The 13,495-nt window shown below is 50.9% G+C and overlaps 2 protein-coding genes across 2 annotated transcripts in view; both read right to left on the minus strand.

Moving 5' to 3' along the window:
- Positions 1-271: 271 nt before the first annotated feature.
- ACTL9 (actin like 9) lies at positions 272-1,964 on the minus strand. Its single transcript, XM_080989065.1, has one exon. The coding sequence runs from the start codon at positions 1,688-1,690 to the stop codon at positions 359-361; it is 1,332 nt and encodes a 443-aa protein (XP_080845191.1). The 5' UTR covers positions 1,691-1,964; the 3' UTR covers positions 272-358.
- A 6,199-nt stretch (positions 1,965-8,163) lies between these two features.
- LOC308467230 (mucin-16-like) overlaps positions 8,164-13,495 on the minus strand; it is a 56,165-nt gene continuing 50,833 nt past the window's right edge. The window contains exons 83-87 of the mRNA XM_080988691.1: positions 13,162-13,229; positions 12,848-13,020; positions 11,820-11,858; positions 11,539-11,618; positions 8,164-9,751 (exon numbers count right to left, since the gene is read on the minus strand). Of these exons, the coding sequence (XP_080844817.1) occupies positions 9,653-9,751; positions 11,539-11,618; positions 11,820-11,858; positions 12,848-13,020; positions 13,162-13,229 (459 nt within the window). The 3' untranslated portion in view covers positions 8,164-9,652. The remainder of the gene's footprint in view (positions 9,752-11,538; positions 11,619-11,819; positions 11,859-12,847; positions 13,021-13,161; positions 13,230-13,495) is intronic.

Below are 13,495 nucleotides of genomic sequence, written 5' to 3' on the forward strand. Positions count from 1 at the left end.
TTAATAAGAAGGGGAAAAGAGGTCTCTGCTGCTTTTCCTTGCCTGCAGCAAAAACGGTTATGGCTGTAACAGCCTCAAGGAGGCTTCAGGTCTTGCCACCTCCTTCCCAGGGGTCTCCAGCACAGCTGTGGGCAAAAGCCCTTTTGGAGATAAATTGTGTGAGGAGCCCATAAAGTTCATTCTTAACAGCTGCTTTCTTTGTTGGCTCCCTGACCCCAGCACTGCCTCCGACGCTGAGCTCATCCCCTCCAGCCAATAACTGCGAGCCTCGTTGTCATTCCTATGCAAACTGATTTATTTTTGGTCCCCTGGCACCCCAGCCCCAAACTCCCCCCGGCGGATTCTCGCCTGGCCCGTCTCAGTAGCACTTCCGGTGGACGATGTAGGGGCCGTGTTCGTGATATTGCTCCTTCCGGATCCAGCATGGCTGAAAGTTCTTCAGGGAAGCGAGGATGGACCCCCCAGTCCAAACAGAGTACTTCCTCAGAGGGATGGCCGTGACTTTCACTTTCGTGTTGGTGGGCACAGCCACCATGAGGTCGTGCAAGAACCTCTTCTCGAACCCCTCAAAGAGGGACGAGCCACCACAGAGCATGATGTTCTCGTACATTTCCTTCCGGGATTCTTCGGGGACCTTCCGGACGCTTCTCAGCGCCATACCATGAAGCCCCAAAAGGTTCAGTCCGGGCATCTGCGGAGGGTTGAACAACATCTCTGGACACTGGAATCTCTCTTTGCCCAGGCTGATGATCTGGCCATCGGGCAGCTGGTAGTCTGCCATGTACTCCCTCTTCGGACGGTTCCACTCGGTCTCAAAATCAAAGGCCACATAGCAGCATTTTTGCTTCATGTCGTCAATGACGTCCAACATCCTCTCGTCAAAGTAATGCCCCATGTTCCTCAGAAGGTCCATCAGGAAAGATGTCATGTTGGCGCCCGCGATGTCCATCCTCTCGGTGGCATGGGGCAGATTGTACCCTTGGTGGACAGGGACCGTGTGGGATGTGGCATGTCCCGTGTCCACTACCAAACCGCTGATCTTGCCGTGGGCGTACACCGACAACACCGACTGGTACGCCACGTACATCCCGGGCGAGTTGAGCGACTCAAAGACCACCTCCACCAACTTCTCCCTGTTGGTCGTGGGGCAGAGCGGAGGGTCAGACATCAAGAGGGCGTGGTCTTCCGGAGCAACCTTGAGGTCGTGGTAGAACAGGTGCCTCCACAGAACTTCCGCCGCGTCCCAGTCAATGATGATGCCGTGCCGGACGGGCAAAATGATATCGACGTCCGGCTCTAACCGCGCCCGCTCCCCGACAAAGGTATCCGGCCTGTCTCTCCTGGTCCTCATGGACTTCTCGGTGGGGTGCCCAACCAACGTTCCGATGACCGCCTGAGGAGTCTGTTGACCTGCGAACCCCGCTTTACATGTCCCTGTACCTGTATCGATGATTACTGCTCCTGTCTTCACAACTGAGCGCCCTCTTTCCGGAGTATTTGACCGAGGAGCTTCTTTGGAGGATGCCCGCGATCTGGACGAGCGGTCCAGTGTGTATCCCGGGGATGCGTTCCTTGTTCCAGCACGTCCTGGGCTGACCGGCCTCGACCCGGGGCTCTTTGATCGTGAGGATGCCGGGCTCCTTGTCCGTGAAGGGCCGGGGCTGGTTCTCCTGGTACTCCTGAATGACATCTTGAACGGGCCCTGGGGATACCCCCTTCTTCAAGGTCAGCCACTGAGCTACAACGCAGAGTGCCCTGCAGAATTCTGCCTCACTCTGTCACAAAGGGAACTATGACACCACACCAGCTCCTTGGGTGACGTGGCTCAGGACAGGCCACGTGGTCTTGGCCGGCTGCGATTGCCTCCCTCCGACCATCGCTCAAAGCGCGAAACCTGGGCGTTCAGTCCATCCCACCGCTGGTCGTCAGGAGGCTCTGAATTGTTCCGCGAGAGACAATGGGTGGCAGGCCTGGAATCCTGGAATCTTCGGTGCAAGATGACCTTTGGGTCCCTTGCAACACTATGATTCCATGAACATGGAACACCACAAGTCATGTTCTCTCCTGAGTGAGTGGCGTCTCAGGGCTTCACATTTGTATCTGGAAACACAGATAAGTGATGGTTTCTCCATCCACTGCTGGGGGCAGGAAACACCTCGGGAGTTGCAGCTGCTGGGAATCGCAATGCCCTGTTGCACTCAGGTTCTGTTTGCGGGCTTCCCTTTGGGGTATTTGGTTCTTAACGGATCTCTCAGCGGCTGTCGACCGCAGTTTCCTCCTGGACTGTCTAGGAGGGCTGGGAGCTGGGGGTCGTGTTCTGCAGTGGTTCCGCTCCTTCCTCCTGGGCCATGTCCAGAAAGTGGTGTTTGGGGGTGAGTGTTCAGACCCCTGGGCTCTCACTTGTGGGGTGCCTCAGGGTTCTGTCCTCTCCCCCATGCTTTTCAACATCTACATGCAGCCGCTGGGAGAGATCATTAGGGGGTTTGGGTTGGGTGTCCATCAATATGCAGATGACACCCAGCTCTACCTCTCTTCTAAATCAGAACCAGTGAAGGCGGTGAAGGTCCTGTGTGAGTGTCTGGAGGCGGTTGGAGGATGGATGGCAGCTAATGGATTGAGGTTGAATCCTGACAAGACAGAAGTACTGTTTTGGGGGGACAGGAGGTGGGCAGGTGTGGAAGACTCCCTGGTCCTGAATGGGGCAACTATGTCTCTGAAGGATCAGGTGTGCAGCCTGGGAGTCATTTTGGACTCACAGCTGTCCATGGAGGCACAGGTTAATTCTGTGTCCAGGGCAGCTGTCTACCAGCTCCATCTAGTACAGCGGCTGAGACCCTCCCTCCCTGTCTCGCCAGAGTGGTCTGTGCCCTGGTTATCTTCTGCTTGAACTACTACAATGTGCTCTCCATGGGGCTACCTTTGAAGGTGACTCAGAAACAACACCTAATCCAGAATGTGACTGCCAGACTGGTGACTGGGAGCGGCCACCGGGACCATATAACACCAGTCCTAAAGGATCTACACTGGCTCCCAGTATGTTTCCAAGCATCATTCAAAGTGTTGGTGCTGATTTTTAAATCCTAAACAGCCTTGGCCCAGTATCCCTGAAGGAGTGTCTCCACCCCCATCGCTCAGCCTGGACCCTGAGGTCCTCCTCCAAGGGCCTTCTGGTGGCTCCCTCGCTGCGAGAAGTGAAGTTACAGGAAACCAGGCAGAGGGCCTTCTCAGTGGTGGCACCTACCCTGTGGAACATCCCCTCCCATCAAATGTCAAGGAAATAAACAACTATCTGGCTTTTAGAAGGCATCTGAAGGCAGCCCTGTATTGGGAAGTTTTTAATGTTTGGTGTGTTATTGTGTTTTTATATGTATTGGAAGTTGCCCAGGGAACAGGGTGCTGGATTTGATGGGCCTTTGGCCTGACCCAATGTTATAGTAACATCCTTATGTTCTCCTTCATGGATACAGAGTGAGTCAGAGACCCACAGGCCCATTTAGTAGGCATTATGTACGCTGACTAACAGCAGCACTTTAGGATTTTAGACAAGGGGACTCCTCTCTGGAGACCCCCAGGATCAAACCTGTGACTTTCTGCATATCCTAATGGGGGCCTCCTTGACCCAATCCAACAAGGAACTGCTGATGTTCTTTGGACAAATTCACAGAGAGCCAGCAATGGCTACTACCTGCAGTTTCAGAGGTGCTCTATCTCTGAGCACTGGCTGATAGGAATGTAGCCGGGGAAAATTACTTTTTTTATTAATATCCAATGAAGGCAGATTTTGGAAAATTCGGGCCCAGTAAAGGAAAATGCTTCTTCAAAGTGCCTGCCACAAATCTGGATCTTGACATCCAGGAATTTGACTTTTTTATACCCATTTTTTCATTGCCACAACAATCCATCTGCAGCTGGGTAAGGCTGGGAAACCTGAGAGACGCTGCCAGTCAGTGTAGACAATACTAAACTAGACAGACCATTAGCCTCAGAGGGTACAAGGCAGTTTACTATAGTCCTAACGCGCTGAACATAGTTAAGGCAACAATGTCTTAATTTTGCCAGCAGGTGGCAGGAGTGAATCAATTAATCGCAATCCCACCAAAATGAAAAGCTGTTAATCTAGATCAGGGTTTCCCAAAGTTGGGTCTCCAGTTGTTTTGGGACTACAATTCCCATACGGGGATCGAACCTGCAACCTTGGCGTTATGAGCACCATGGTGCAACCAACCGAGCTATCCAGGACATGATATGGCTTAGATGCAATTATCATCTATAGTGTCAGAAAAATGGTGGTGGACTCCTTCACTGCAGGTTTTTAAACAGAGGTTGGGTGGCTGTTTGTCAGGGATGATTCAGCTATCAGTCCAGCATTGACGGGGGGTTGGGCTAGATGACCTAGAGGGGTCCCCTTCCATCTCAACAATTCTGTGATTCAGTGATTGGTGAACGTCTGTATCCCCTATGTTCACTGGAGGAATGTTGGAGAGCATGCTGGGTATGTTTAGCCTGGAAAAGAGGAGACTGAGAGGAGATAGGAGAGCCATCTTCAGATATCTCAAGGGCTGTCACATGGAAGAGGGAGCAAGCTTGTTTTCTCCTCCTCTGGAGGGCAGGACTCGAACCCATGGCTTCAAGTTACAAGAAAGGAGATTCCGACTAAACTTCAGGAAGAACATTCTGCCAGTTAAAGCCGTTCAACAGTAGAACAGACTCCCAAGAGCAGTGATGGACCCTCCTTCCTTGAAGGTTTTTAAGCAGGGGTTGAGTTTCCTACATTGCAAGGGGTTGGATTGGATGACCTTTAGGGGTACCTTTCAATTCTGCAAGTCTGCGAGTCCACAGTTCCTACAGCAGGGACAGGGAACATTGATGACCCTCCTGGTGTGGTTAGACTCCAACTCCCAGCAGCCCAGAGGGATGATGGGAGTTGGAGTTCATCAGTATCTCCTGGTATGCCCCGCGAAGGACCTCAAGGTCCACAAAGGACAACACTCTGGAGGTCCCAAGTCACAAGGTGATTAGACTGGTCTCAACTAGGGCCAGGGCCTTTTCAGTACTGGCCCCGGCTTGGTGGAACGCTCTGTCCCAAGAGACTAGGGCCCTGCGGGACTTGACATCTTTCCGCAGGGCCTGCAAGACAGAGCTGTTCTGCCTGGCCTTTGGTCTGGACTCAGTCTGACCCTTATGTTTCCCTCCCCTTATGGTTTTGATCTATGAGCTACTTTAAAATGAGGCTGCATTTTAAATTGCATTTTAACCTGTATTTTAAATTGCCCCCCCAATATGTTTTTACTGTAATTTTACTGGTGTTAGCCGCCCTGATCCCGGCTCTGGCCGGGGAGGGCGGGGTATAAATAAAATTTATTATTATTTATTATTATCTGGAGGGGAGCTGGTTGGGCAAAGCTGATCTATATATCATGTTGTCAGAGTGATAGTAATTAAGATAGTAACAATAATAGTCAACTTACGGAGAACTTATGATCTGGAACGGATTCACCACTCCTGCGTGACACACCATTTTATTTTATTTTTGCTCATGCGTCTAATCCCTCCCAATTTGCCCTGGATCTCTTGCACGGCATCCCAGGGCATCCATTCACGAAAAATTCACTTTCAGTTGAGCCACGCTCCATTTACTCGGCTCCCTCTTTCGTAGAATATGTAAGGATCAAAAGCATAGAAAGACACCCTTTCTCAACATAGCCGCCCTCCCCGAGGGCAGGAGAGGTGACTGGGAGGGCGGAAGAATGAAAGGTATTTGCATTCTGAGAGGCAGAAAGCGTAAGAACGGCTTTCCGGATCAGGACTGAGGCTCATCGAGTTCAGTATCCCTTTCTCTCGGTGGCCAACCCACAAGCAAGATTTGATCAGAAGTCGCACTCCCCTCCTGCGCCTTGCAGCAGCTGGGATTCAAAAGCATACAATGATAGAACTGTATAGTTGGAAGGGATCTTGAGGGTCATCTACTCCAACCCCCTGAAATGCAGGAATCTCAGCTAAAGCATCCAGGACAGATGGCCACCCAACCTTTGCTTAAAAACCGCCAAGGAAGGAGAGTCCACAACCTCCCAAGGGAGACCATTCCACTGTATAACAGCTGTTCATGTCAGAAAGTTCTTCCTGATGTTTAGTCGGAATCTACTTTCTTGAAATTTGAAGCCAGAGCAGGAGAAAACAAGCTCCTGCCTCCTCCATGTGGCAGCCCTTGAGATATTTGAAGATGGCTATCATACCTTCTCTCATTCTCCTCTTTCCCAGGCTAAACATACCCAGCTCCTTCAGCCGTTCCTCATCAGGCTTGGTTTCCGGACCATTGATCACCTTGGTAACCCTCTTCCAGCTTGTCAACATCCTTCTTAAATTGTGGCACCCAGAACTGGACACAGGACTCCAGGTGTGGTCTGACTAAGGCAGAATAGAGTGGGACTATTCCTTCCCTTGACCCAGACACTAGACTTCTGTTGATGCAGTCTAGAATAGCATTCGCTTTTTTTGCTGCTGCATCACCCAGTTGACTCATGTTAAGCTGGTGTTGAGCGGCACCAAAGTGACTTCTCTGTGGCGCAAGCCTAGTAGTCAGTGTGTCTGGAGCTCCTGGGCTGATGCAGTCCAAAGAAAATCAGAGCAAGACGTTTGGCACCTGTTGCCGAAAGGAGGTGTACAAGGCGCCATCCAACTGCCTTAGGGACTCCCCAGAGTGGATTTGTGTAGGTTTTGCTCTTGAGCCTTTTCTTCTCCCAAAGGTATCCTGCAAGGCAGTGGATAGGGCCAGAGTTTTCCTTCTCCTGGATGGGCTCCCTTCCCAGGTGGATGAGCCCCATCTGCCCCTCATTTCTCTCTACAGCACGGGTAGGCAAACCAAGGCCCGGGGGCTGGATCCAGCCTAATTGCCTTCTAAATCCGGCCCACGGACGGTCCAGGAATCAGTGTGTTTTTACATGAGGAGAATGTATCCTTTTATTTAAAATACATCTCTGGGTTATTTGTGGGGCATAGGAATTCGTTCACCCCCCCCCCCAATATAGTCTGGCCTGAGGGGGGTGGACCGACCCCCTGCTGAGAAAGTTTGTTGACCCCTGCTCTACCGCATGGCCAGAAACCACCTTCTTGACCATTGGACCCCCTCTTGGTCACATCCACTCCATCCCTGGGGGCATGTCTTTGCATGCAGGGGAAGCCCCTAACTCATTGTGGGTTTGAGACCCATTGGCTCCCCTCACCTGGCTTTGCCGGCCACTTGAAACCGTTCCCAGGATTGTGGCTGCTGTCACCTGCTGGCAGCTTCTAGGAGCCGCAGGTGAGAGCAGAGTGCAGGTCAGCAAACAACCCCAGAAGGAACCCAACATGACACCCACAAGAGGAGCTTTGTTGTTGTCTAGTTGTTTAGTCGTGACCCCCTGCTTGGCAGGGGGTTGGACTCGATGGCCCTTGTGGTCCCTTCCAGCTCTATGATTCTATGACTCTTTGTGACCCCCTGGACCAGAGCACGCCAGGCCCTCCTGTCTTCCACTGCCTCCCGCAGTTTGGTCAAACTCATGCTGGTAGCTTCAAGAACACCATCCAACCATCTCATTCTCTGTCGTCCCCTTCTCCTTGTGCCCTCCATCTTTCCCAACATCAGGGTCTTTTCCAGGGAGTCTTCTCTTCTCATGAGGTGGCCAAAGTCTTGGAGCCTCAGCTTCAGGATCTGTCCTTCCAGTGAGCACTCAGGGCTGGGGCTACCCCTCCTCTAACACCCCCACACCCTGCTCTCAATTTAATAATCATAAAAAGAGAGGGTTTGCCCTCCTAAGACAACAATCATATAAATTGAGGACTTTTGCCTCTTTTATATGGCAGTCATTTGGGGATTTAAAGATCAAGGAGTCTTAACTCAGAAACCAGATCTTCCTCTTCTGCCATTCCAGTCCCCTTAAGGCAAATAAATGTATGTTATTAGGACCTGACTCTCACGTCATCAGCTGCATTGTGGCATAATGGATGTATGATTACCGCCGGGTTTCATTTGCTAGTAGGTCGGCTTTAGATTCCAGATATGCTTATACATGTATTTTTTGTTTCTATGGAAGCCGCCCAGAGTGGCTGGGGAAACCCAGCCAGATGGGCGGGGTACAAATAATAAATTATTATTATTATTATTATATATACACACCCCATCTCAAGTTCGTTTTTCAGCTTGCTGTTTATTGATTGGCTTGTAAGAAATCGAGAACGTTTTTAAATATTGAGATCTTTTAGAAAACAAAGAACAATAATCATATCAATCGCTGACATACGAATATATATTATTTTGGAATCTGGTTCTCTCCTAAACCACAACCCCAGTTGTTTTTTTGGGGTGTGTGTGTGTGTGAAATTATCCTTCCAGTGTAGCAAACTTCATCACCTCTCCAAAAAGAGCATCCCTTCTTTAAATAGAAAAACCATCCCTGCCGACAATCACTAAATATTGCTATTTTGTTTTAGGTAAAACGGGGCAAGAGACCTCCGGCTTGTGTGTCCCCCACCTTTAGGACTCTTTCTGGGGTCATAGCTTTCTTGTCAGGCCATATCCTTCACCAACCTTCCAGCCCACCTTCCATAAGTGCTTTAGCCTGGATGGAAATGTGTCTTTGATAATGCCTCCTGCTGGCCTGGACAGAGGACGGAAAGAGGAGTGGTCGGACATAGAAACCTCTGGTTGTCGTTCTGGTGGCGTGTAGCCTACCACACACAGGTAATTAGCATAGGCCCGCCTACTTTTTGCTCCCGGCTCCGCCCTCCAACGGTATGTGGCCCTCGGAAGATCCCCCAAGAGGGGGGCCGGCCCCTGAGCTGAACGAGATCTCCCAGTCCCCGAGCTAAACAGAACTCTTTTTTTGCAAGCAGATACAATATCTGCTGAGGGATGATAGTCCCGAAAATACCGAGATGGTTTTGGGATATTTAGTTGAGATTTTTAAAGTCAAATTTAAAACTACTTAATTTATTTAATGGTGGCTACTGAGTCTTTTTTATGTTTTATGAGTTTAATATTACGAAAGTTTTATGGATGGTTTGTAAAAAAACAATTCTACTGTCTAAGGTATGCCAATAAAGGCTGAAAAGCAAAATTCTAAGGGAATCTAAAGTGCAATACAGTCTGAACTTCCTTCGACGCATCTCTGGACATTTCAGAGAACGTGGGGCAGGGGGAGAAAGACTTGACACTGATCTGCATCCCAGGCAGAATCCATCTACAAATAGTTAAATAATCTGTGGCTACATATATATATATATATTAAAATTACATTCCAAAGTCCACCGTGCATTAATAAATAAATTGGAACGGAGCTTCCCCACTCAGTTCTGAATCCGGCAGTCTTCAGGGTCGCCGAGGTCAATGTCCAAAATATCTCATAGAGCATGCTCAATAGTCACAGAATCATAGGGCTGGAAGGGACCACGAGGGTCATCTAGTCCAACCCCGCGCAATGCAGGAACCATCTCTCTCTCTCTGGTCCAAGACAAGCTAGCGTTGATTGGTTGTGATTCACTTCTTAATCTAGACGTCTGTTCCAGCTGTGCCAAAACAGTTGTTTGCTGTGGACGGTGGGAGCAGTGTGCGAAAGGAGACCCCCCCACTCCCACCTTGTGGGGTGCAGACAGTCAAGGCCGCAAAAGGGTCTGCACATCATCGCGCTTTCCTCATGTCCAAGTGCGGGAAGTAGAGACCCAGGATGTCCTGCTGGACCTGATACTTCCCGGCTTTCTTCCGCAGACAGAAAGCAACCTGGTTGGTGCAGAAAGAACAGAGGGGAGAGAAAAAGAACACTTGTCATACAAGTCTGTGTGTGGACAGTGCTCCCCTTCCTGCATCAGCAGATGGACCACCAGCTGAACATGAGCCAAACGTGTGATGCAGCAGCAAAAGAAGCAAATGCTATTCTAGGCTGCATAAGGGACCGCCTCTCCTGGTATGCCCCGCAGAGGACCTTAAGGTCAACAAATGACAACACTCAAGGAGGTTAGATTGGCCTCAACTAGGGCCAGGGCCTTTTCAGTACTGGCCCCAACTTGGTGGAACGCTCTGTCACAAGAGACTAGGGCCCTGCAGGACTTGACATCTTTCCGCAGGGCCTGCAAGACGGAGCTGTTCCGCCTGGACTTTGAGAGACTCCCTGGATTCTTCTGCAGCCTCTTGACCCCCCCCCCTTTGCTTCAGCCTCAGAGTCTCAACTGCTCCCTGTCGCAGCCTCTTCCCGCTCACTAAACCCTGTTGCTCCATCAGCATCCGGCACATCTTCCCAATCCTCTCCCTCTGACCTCTTCTCAGTGTCCCACCACCAACTCCCAGGCTCTGAGCCTTCCTCCTCTGGGGTTTCTCTTGGGGGTTCCCCAATTGGCACCTCCCACCTATTCATCCAGCCAGTCCCTTACAGATGCTTGCTGTGGCTGCATAGCGGCAACTGTGCCCCTGAAGGACCAGGTGCACAGTCTGGGAGTCATTTTGGACTCACAGCTGTCCATGGAGGCACAGGTCAATTCTGTTTCCAGGGCAGTTGTCTATCAGCTCCATCTGGTAAGCAGGATGAGACCCTCTCTGCCCATGGACTGTCTTTCCAGAGTGGTGCATGCCCTGGTTATCTCCCGCTTGGACTACTGCAATGCGCTCTGTGTGGGGCTACCTTTGAAGGTGACTTGGGAAACTACAACTAATCCAGAATGCGACAGCCAGACTGGTGACTGGGAGCGGCCACCGGGACCATATAACACTGGTCCTAAAAGATCTACACTGGCTCCCAATATGTTTCCGAGCACCATTCAAACCATTCCACCTGGCTACGTCAGACAGTGAGGTGAGGCAGGAAGGCCCCCTCCGTTGGTCCGGCTGGGACAAACTGTTCCACCTAGCTGGGTCAGAGGGAAGTCCATCAGCCTGGCTTGCACGAGCCATTCAATATGGCTGCATCTAAGGGAAAGGCAAGATAGCGAGGCCCCCTCCGCCAGCCTGGCTGAAATTAAATGCCGTTTGGGTCCTCCCCTCCCAAAACTACCTCCATCAGCACACCAGGGCATTTCCCAGTGCTATATATATATATACTTGCGCAAGTCCCACAGCATTCTCCAGCCCCCTTCCATGTGAAATGGTTCTGGGGAAATGCGATTTCCCCCACATTGGGTGCAACTGGTGTCAGAAGTGGGAAACCTCGACCATGCCCCCACCCCAAAAATGCGTAAGCACTGTGTGCATTCTTAAAATAAGGTAAAGGGACCCCTGACCATTAGGTCCAGTCATGGCCGACTCTGGGGTTGCAGCGCTCATCTCGCTTTATTGGCCGAGGGAGTCGGCGTACAGCTTCCGGGTCATGTGGCCAGAAGGACTAAGCCGCTTCTGGCGAACCAGAGCAGCGCACGGAAACACCGTTTACCTTCCCGCTGGAGCGGTACCTATTTATCTACTTGCACTTTGATGTGCTTTCGAACTTCTAGGTTGGCAGGACATTCTTAAAATAAGGAATGATAAAAAAGAGGAAAGAACTTCCTTTCCCCTGTCTTGAATAAAGAGGATGAACATACCAGGAAGCAGATGAGGAAGAGCAGGAGGAAGCCCAGGAGAGCAGACAGACATATCAGGATGATGGCCCAGAAAGGTAACCCTGAAAGACAAAAAAAAAGTATTAAATGTTGGCCGGCTTTGACCCATGGCATTGTGGAGAATTAAAATGGGCAGCTTCTGAGGCTGGGGTGTTTGAGTAAATCTGATGGACGGTGGAAGAATTGAAAGAGGAGACCCACCCACCAGAAACCGGGACCCCTCCAACTTCGAATCAACACTGAACAAATAAAGCATCACTAACCTCCTTGGTGGTGCACTGGGGTCACTGTTGAAGGATAACCTGTAAATATAGCATAAACATAACAGTGTGAAATGAACCCAGGAGCTGAATCAAGCCAAAAGGGCCCCATCTAATGCACTGTTTCTGGGGGAGAGGGGGCGGGCAGGTGTGGGGGACTCCCTGGTCCTGAATGGGGTAACTGTGCCCCTGAAGGACCAGGTGCGCAGCCTGGGAGTCATTTTGGACTCTGGGTGTTGTGTCTGGAGGTCCTGGGCTGCCCAGAGGACAAGACTCCCCTCTGGGCCTCACTGATGGGGTCCAAAGAAGGCAGAGCAAGACGCTTGGCTGAAGGAGTTGCTGGAAGGAGGCTGACAAGGCGCCATCCAACCATCTTAGGGACTCTACTCCAGATTTGTGTAGGCTTTCCTCCTTAGCCTTTTCTTCTCCCAAAGATGTCCCTCAAGGTATAGGACCAGAGTTTTCCTTCTCCCAGATAGGAGGTGAGTCCCATCTTCTCCTCACTTCCTTCTACAGCACATGCAGAGACCACCTTCTTGACCATTGGACCCACGCTTGGACTCGTCCACCCTGTCTGCTGTAGTCTGTTTTCGCATGCAGGGAAAGTCCCTAACTCCCCGAGGGATTGGGACCCATCAGCTCCCCTCGCCTGGTTTAGCCGGCCAGTTGAAGCCCTTCTTGGATTGTAGCCACTGTTGCCTGCTGACAGCTTCCAGGAGCCACAGGTGAGAGTTGGGTGCAGGTGGGGACCAAAGGTGGGCAAACGACTGCAAAAGGAGCATGGTATGTCTCCCACCAGAGGTAACACCCCCCCAGTGCCTTTAGCACCCCATACACCCCAGCCTTGGAGGCAATTATGCTTCTGGCTTCCAGTCGCTGGAAGCCATGGCAGGGGAGAGTGACTCTTGAGCCACAGTGAGACGGGGACGCTAGACTAGATGACCCATTGGCCTAATCCTGCAGGCCCTTCTGACTTTCCCCTGGAAGCTTCTGCCATTGTCCAGGATCTCTGGCACCCACTGCACTCTTACCGCTGACCAGCAGACTTCTGTTGTCCAGTGTGTACATCCCCAACGCTGTGGCATTGCCCGTCCAGTTCCTAAACGCATCGTACACCAGAGCTCGGTCGAAAGTCCTTGTGGACGAATCCATCGCGAATGTGCAGGCAGCGCCGACCGCCGTCTCGGTCTGCAGGTCAGTCGGTCTATGCAAAAATTAAAACACAGCCAAATGTTGGTCAACCGCCATGACTGATGTCTCTGAAGCAGGGAAGTTGGAGACTCCCAATGGCAGCGGAGATTACTGACCCTCACTTAGACTGCCTTCGAATCACACAAACACACACCTGAAGCTCTCAACAGAGCACTGCACAAACTCCCTCTGCAGGCTGCTGCGCTGGTATAACTGGTGGAGCTGTTTGGAGGAAGAAGGGGAGAACGGGATCGATACAATACAATACGATAATCTTTATTGTCATTGTCCCATACAGAACAATTGAAAAATCTACATTAGACATTCAAAAACCAACAAGCCTGCTATCCCAGCTGTCCCAGCCTGGTTAGCCCCCTAAAAACTCTGATACCCCATAATTAAATACAATATACTCCCACAGAGACTACCTTACACTGCGTTTAAAACCAAAATCGCATTTGGGTAGAAACTGTTTCTCAGGCAGCTAG

Source organism: Podarcis pityusensis, assembly GCF_964106645.2.
Source record: "Podarcis pityusensis genome assembly, chromosome: 18".
Classification (NCBI taxonomy): domain Eukaryota; kingdom Metazoa; phylum Chordata; class Lepidosauria; order Squamata; family Lacertidae; genus Podarcis; species Podarcis pityusensis.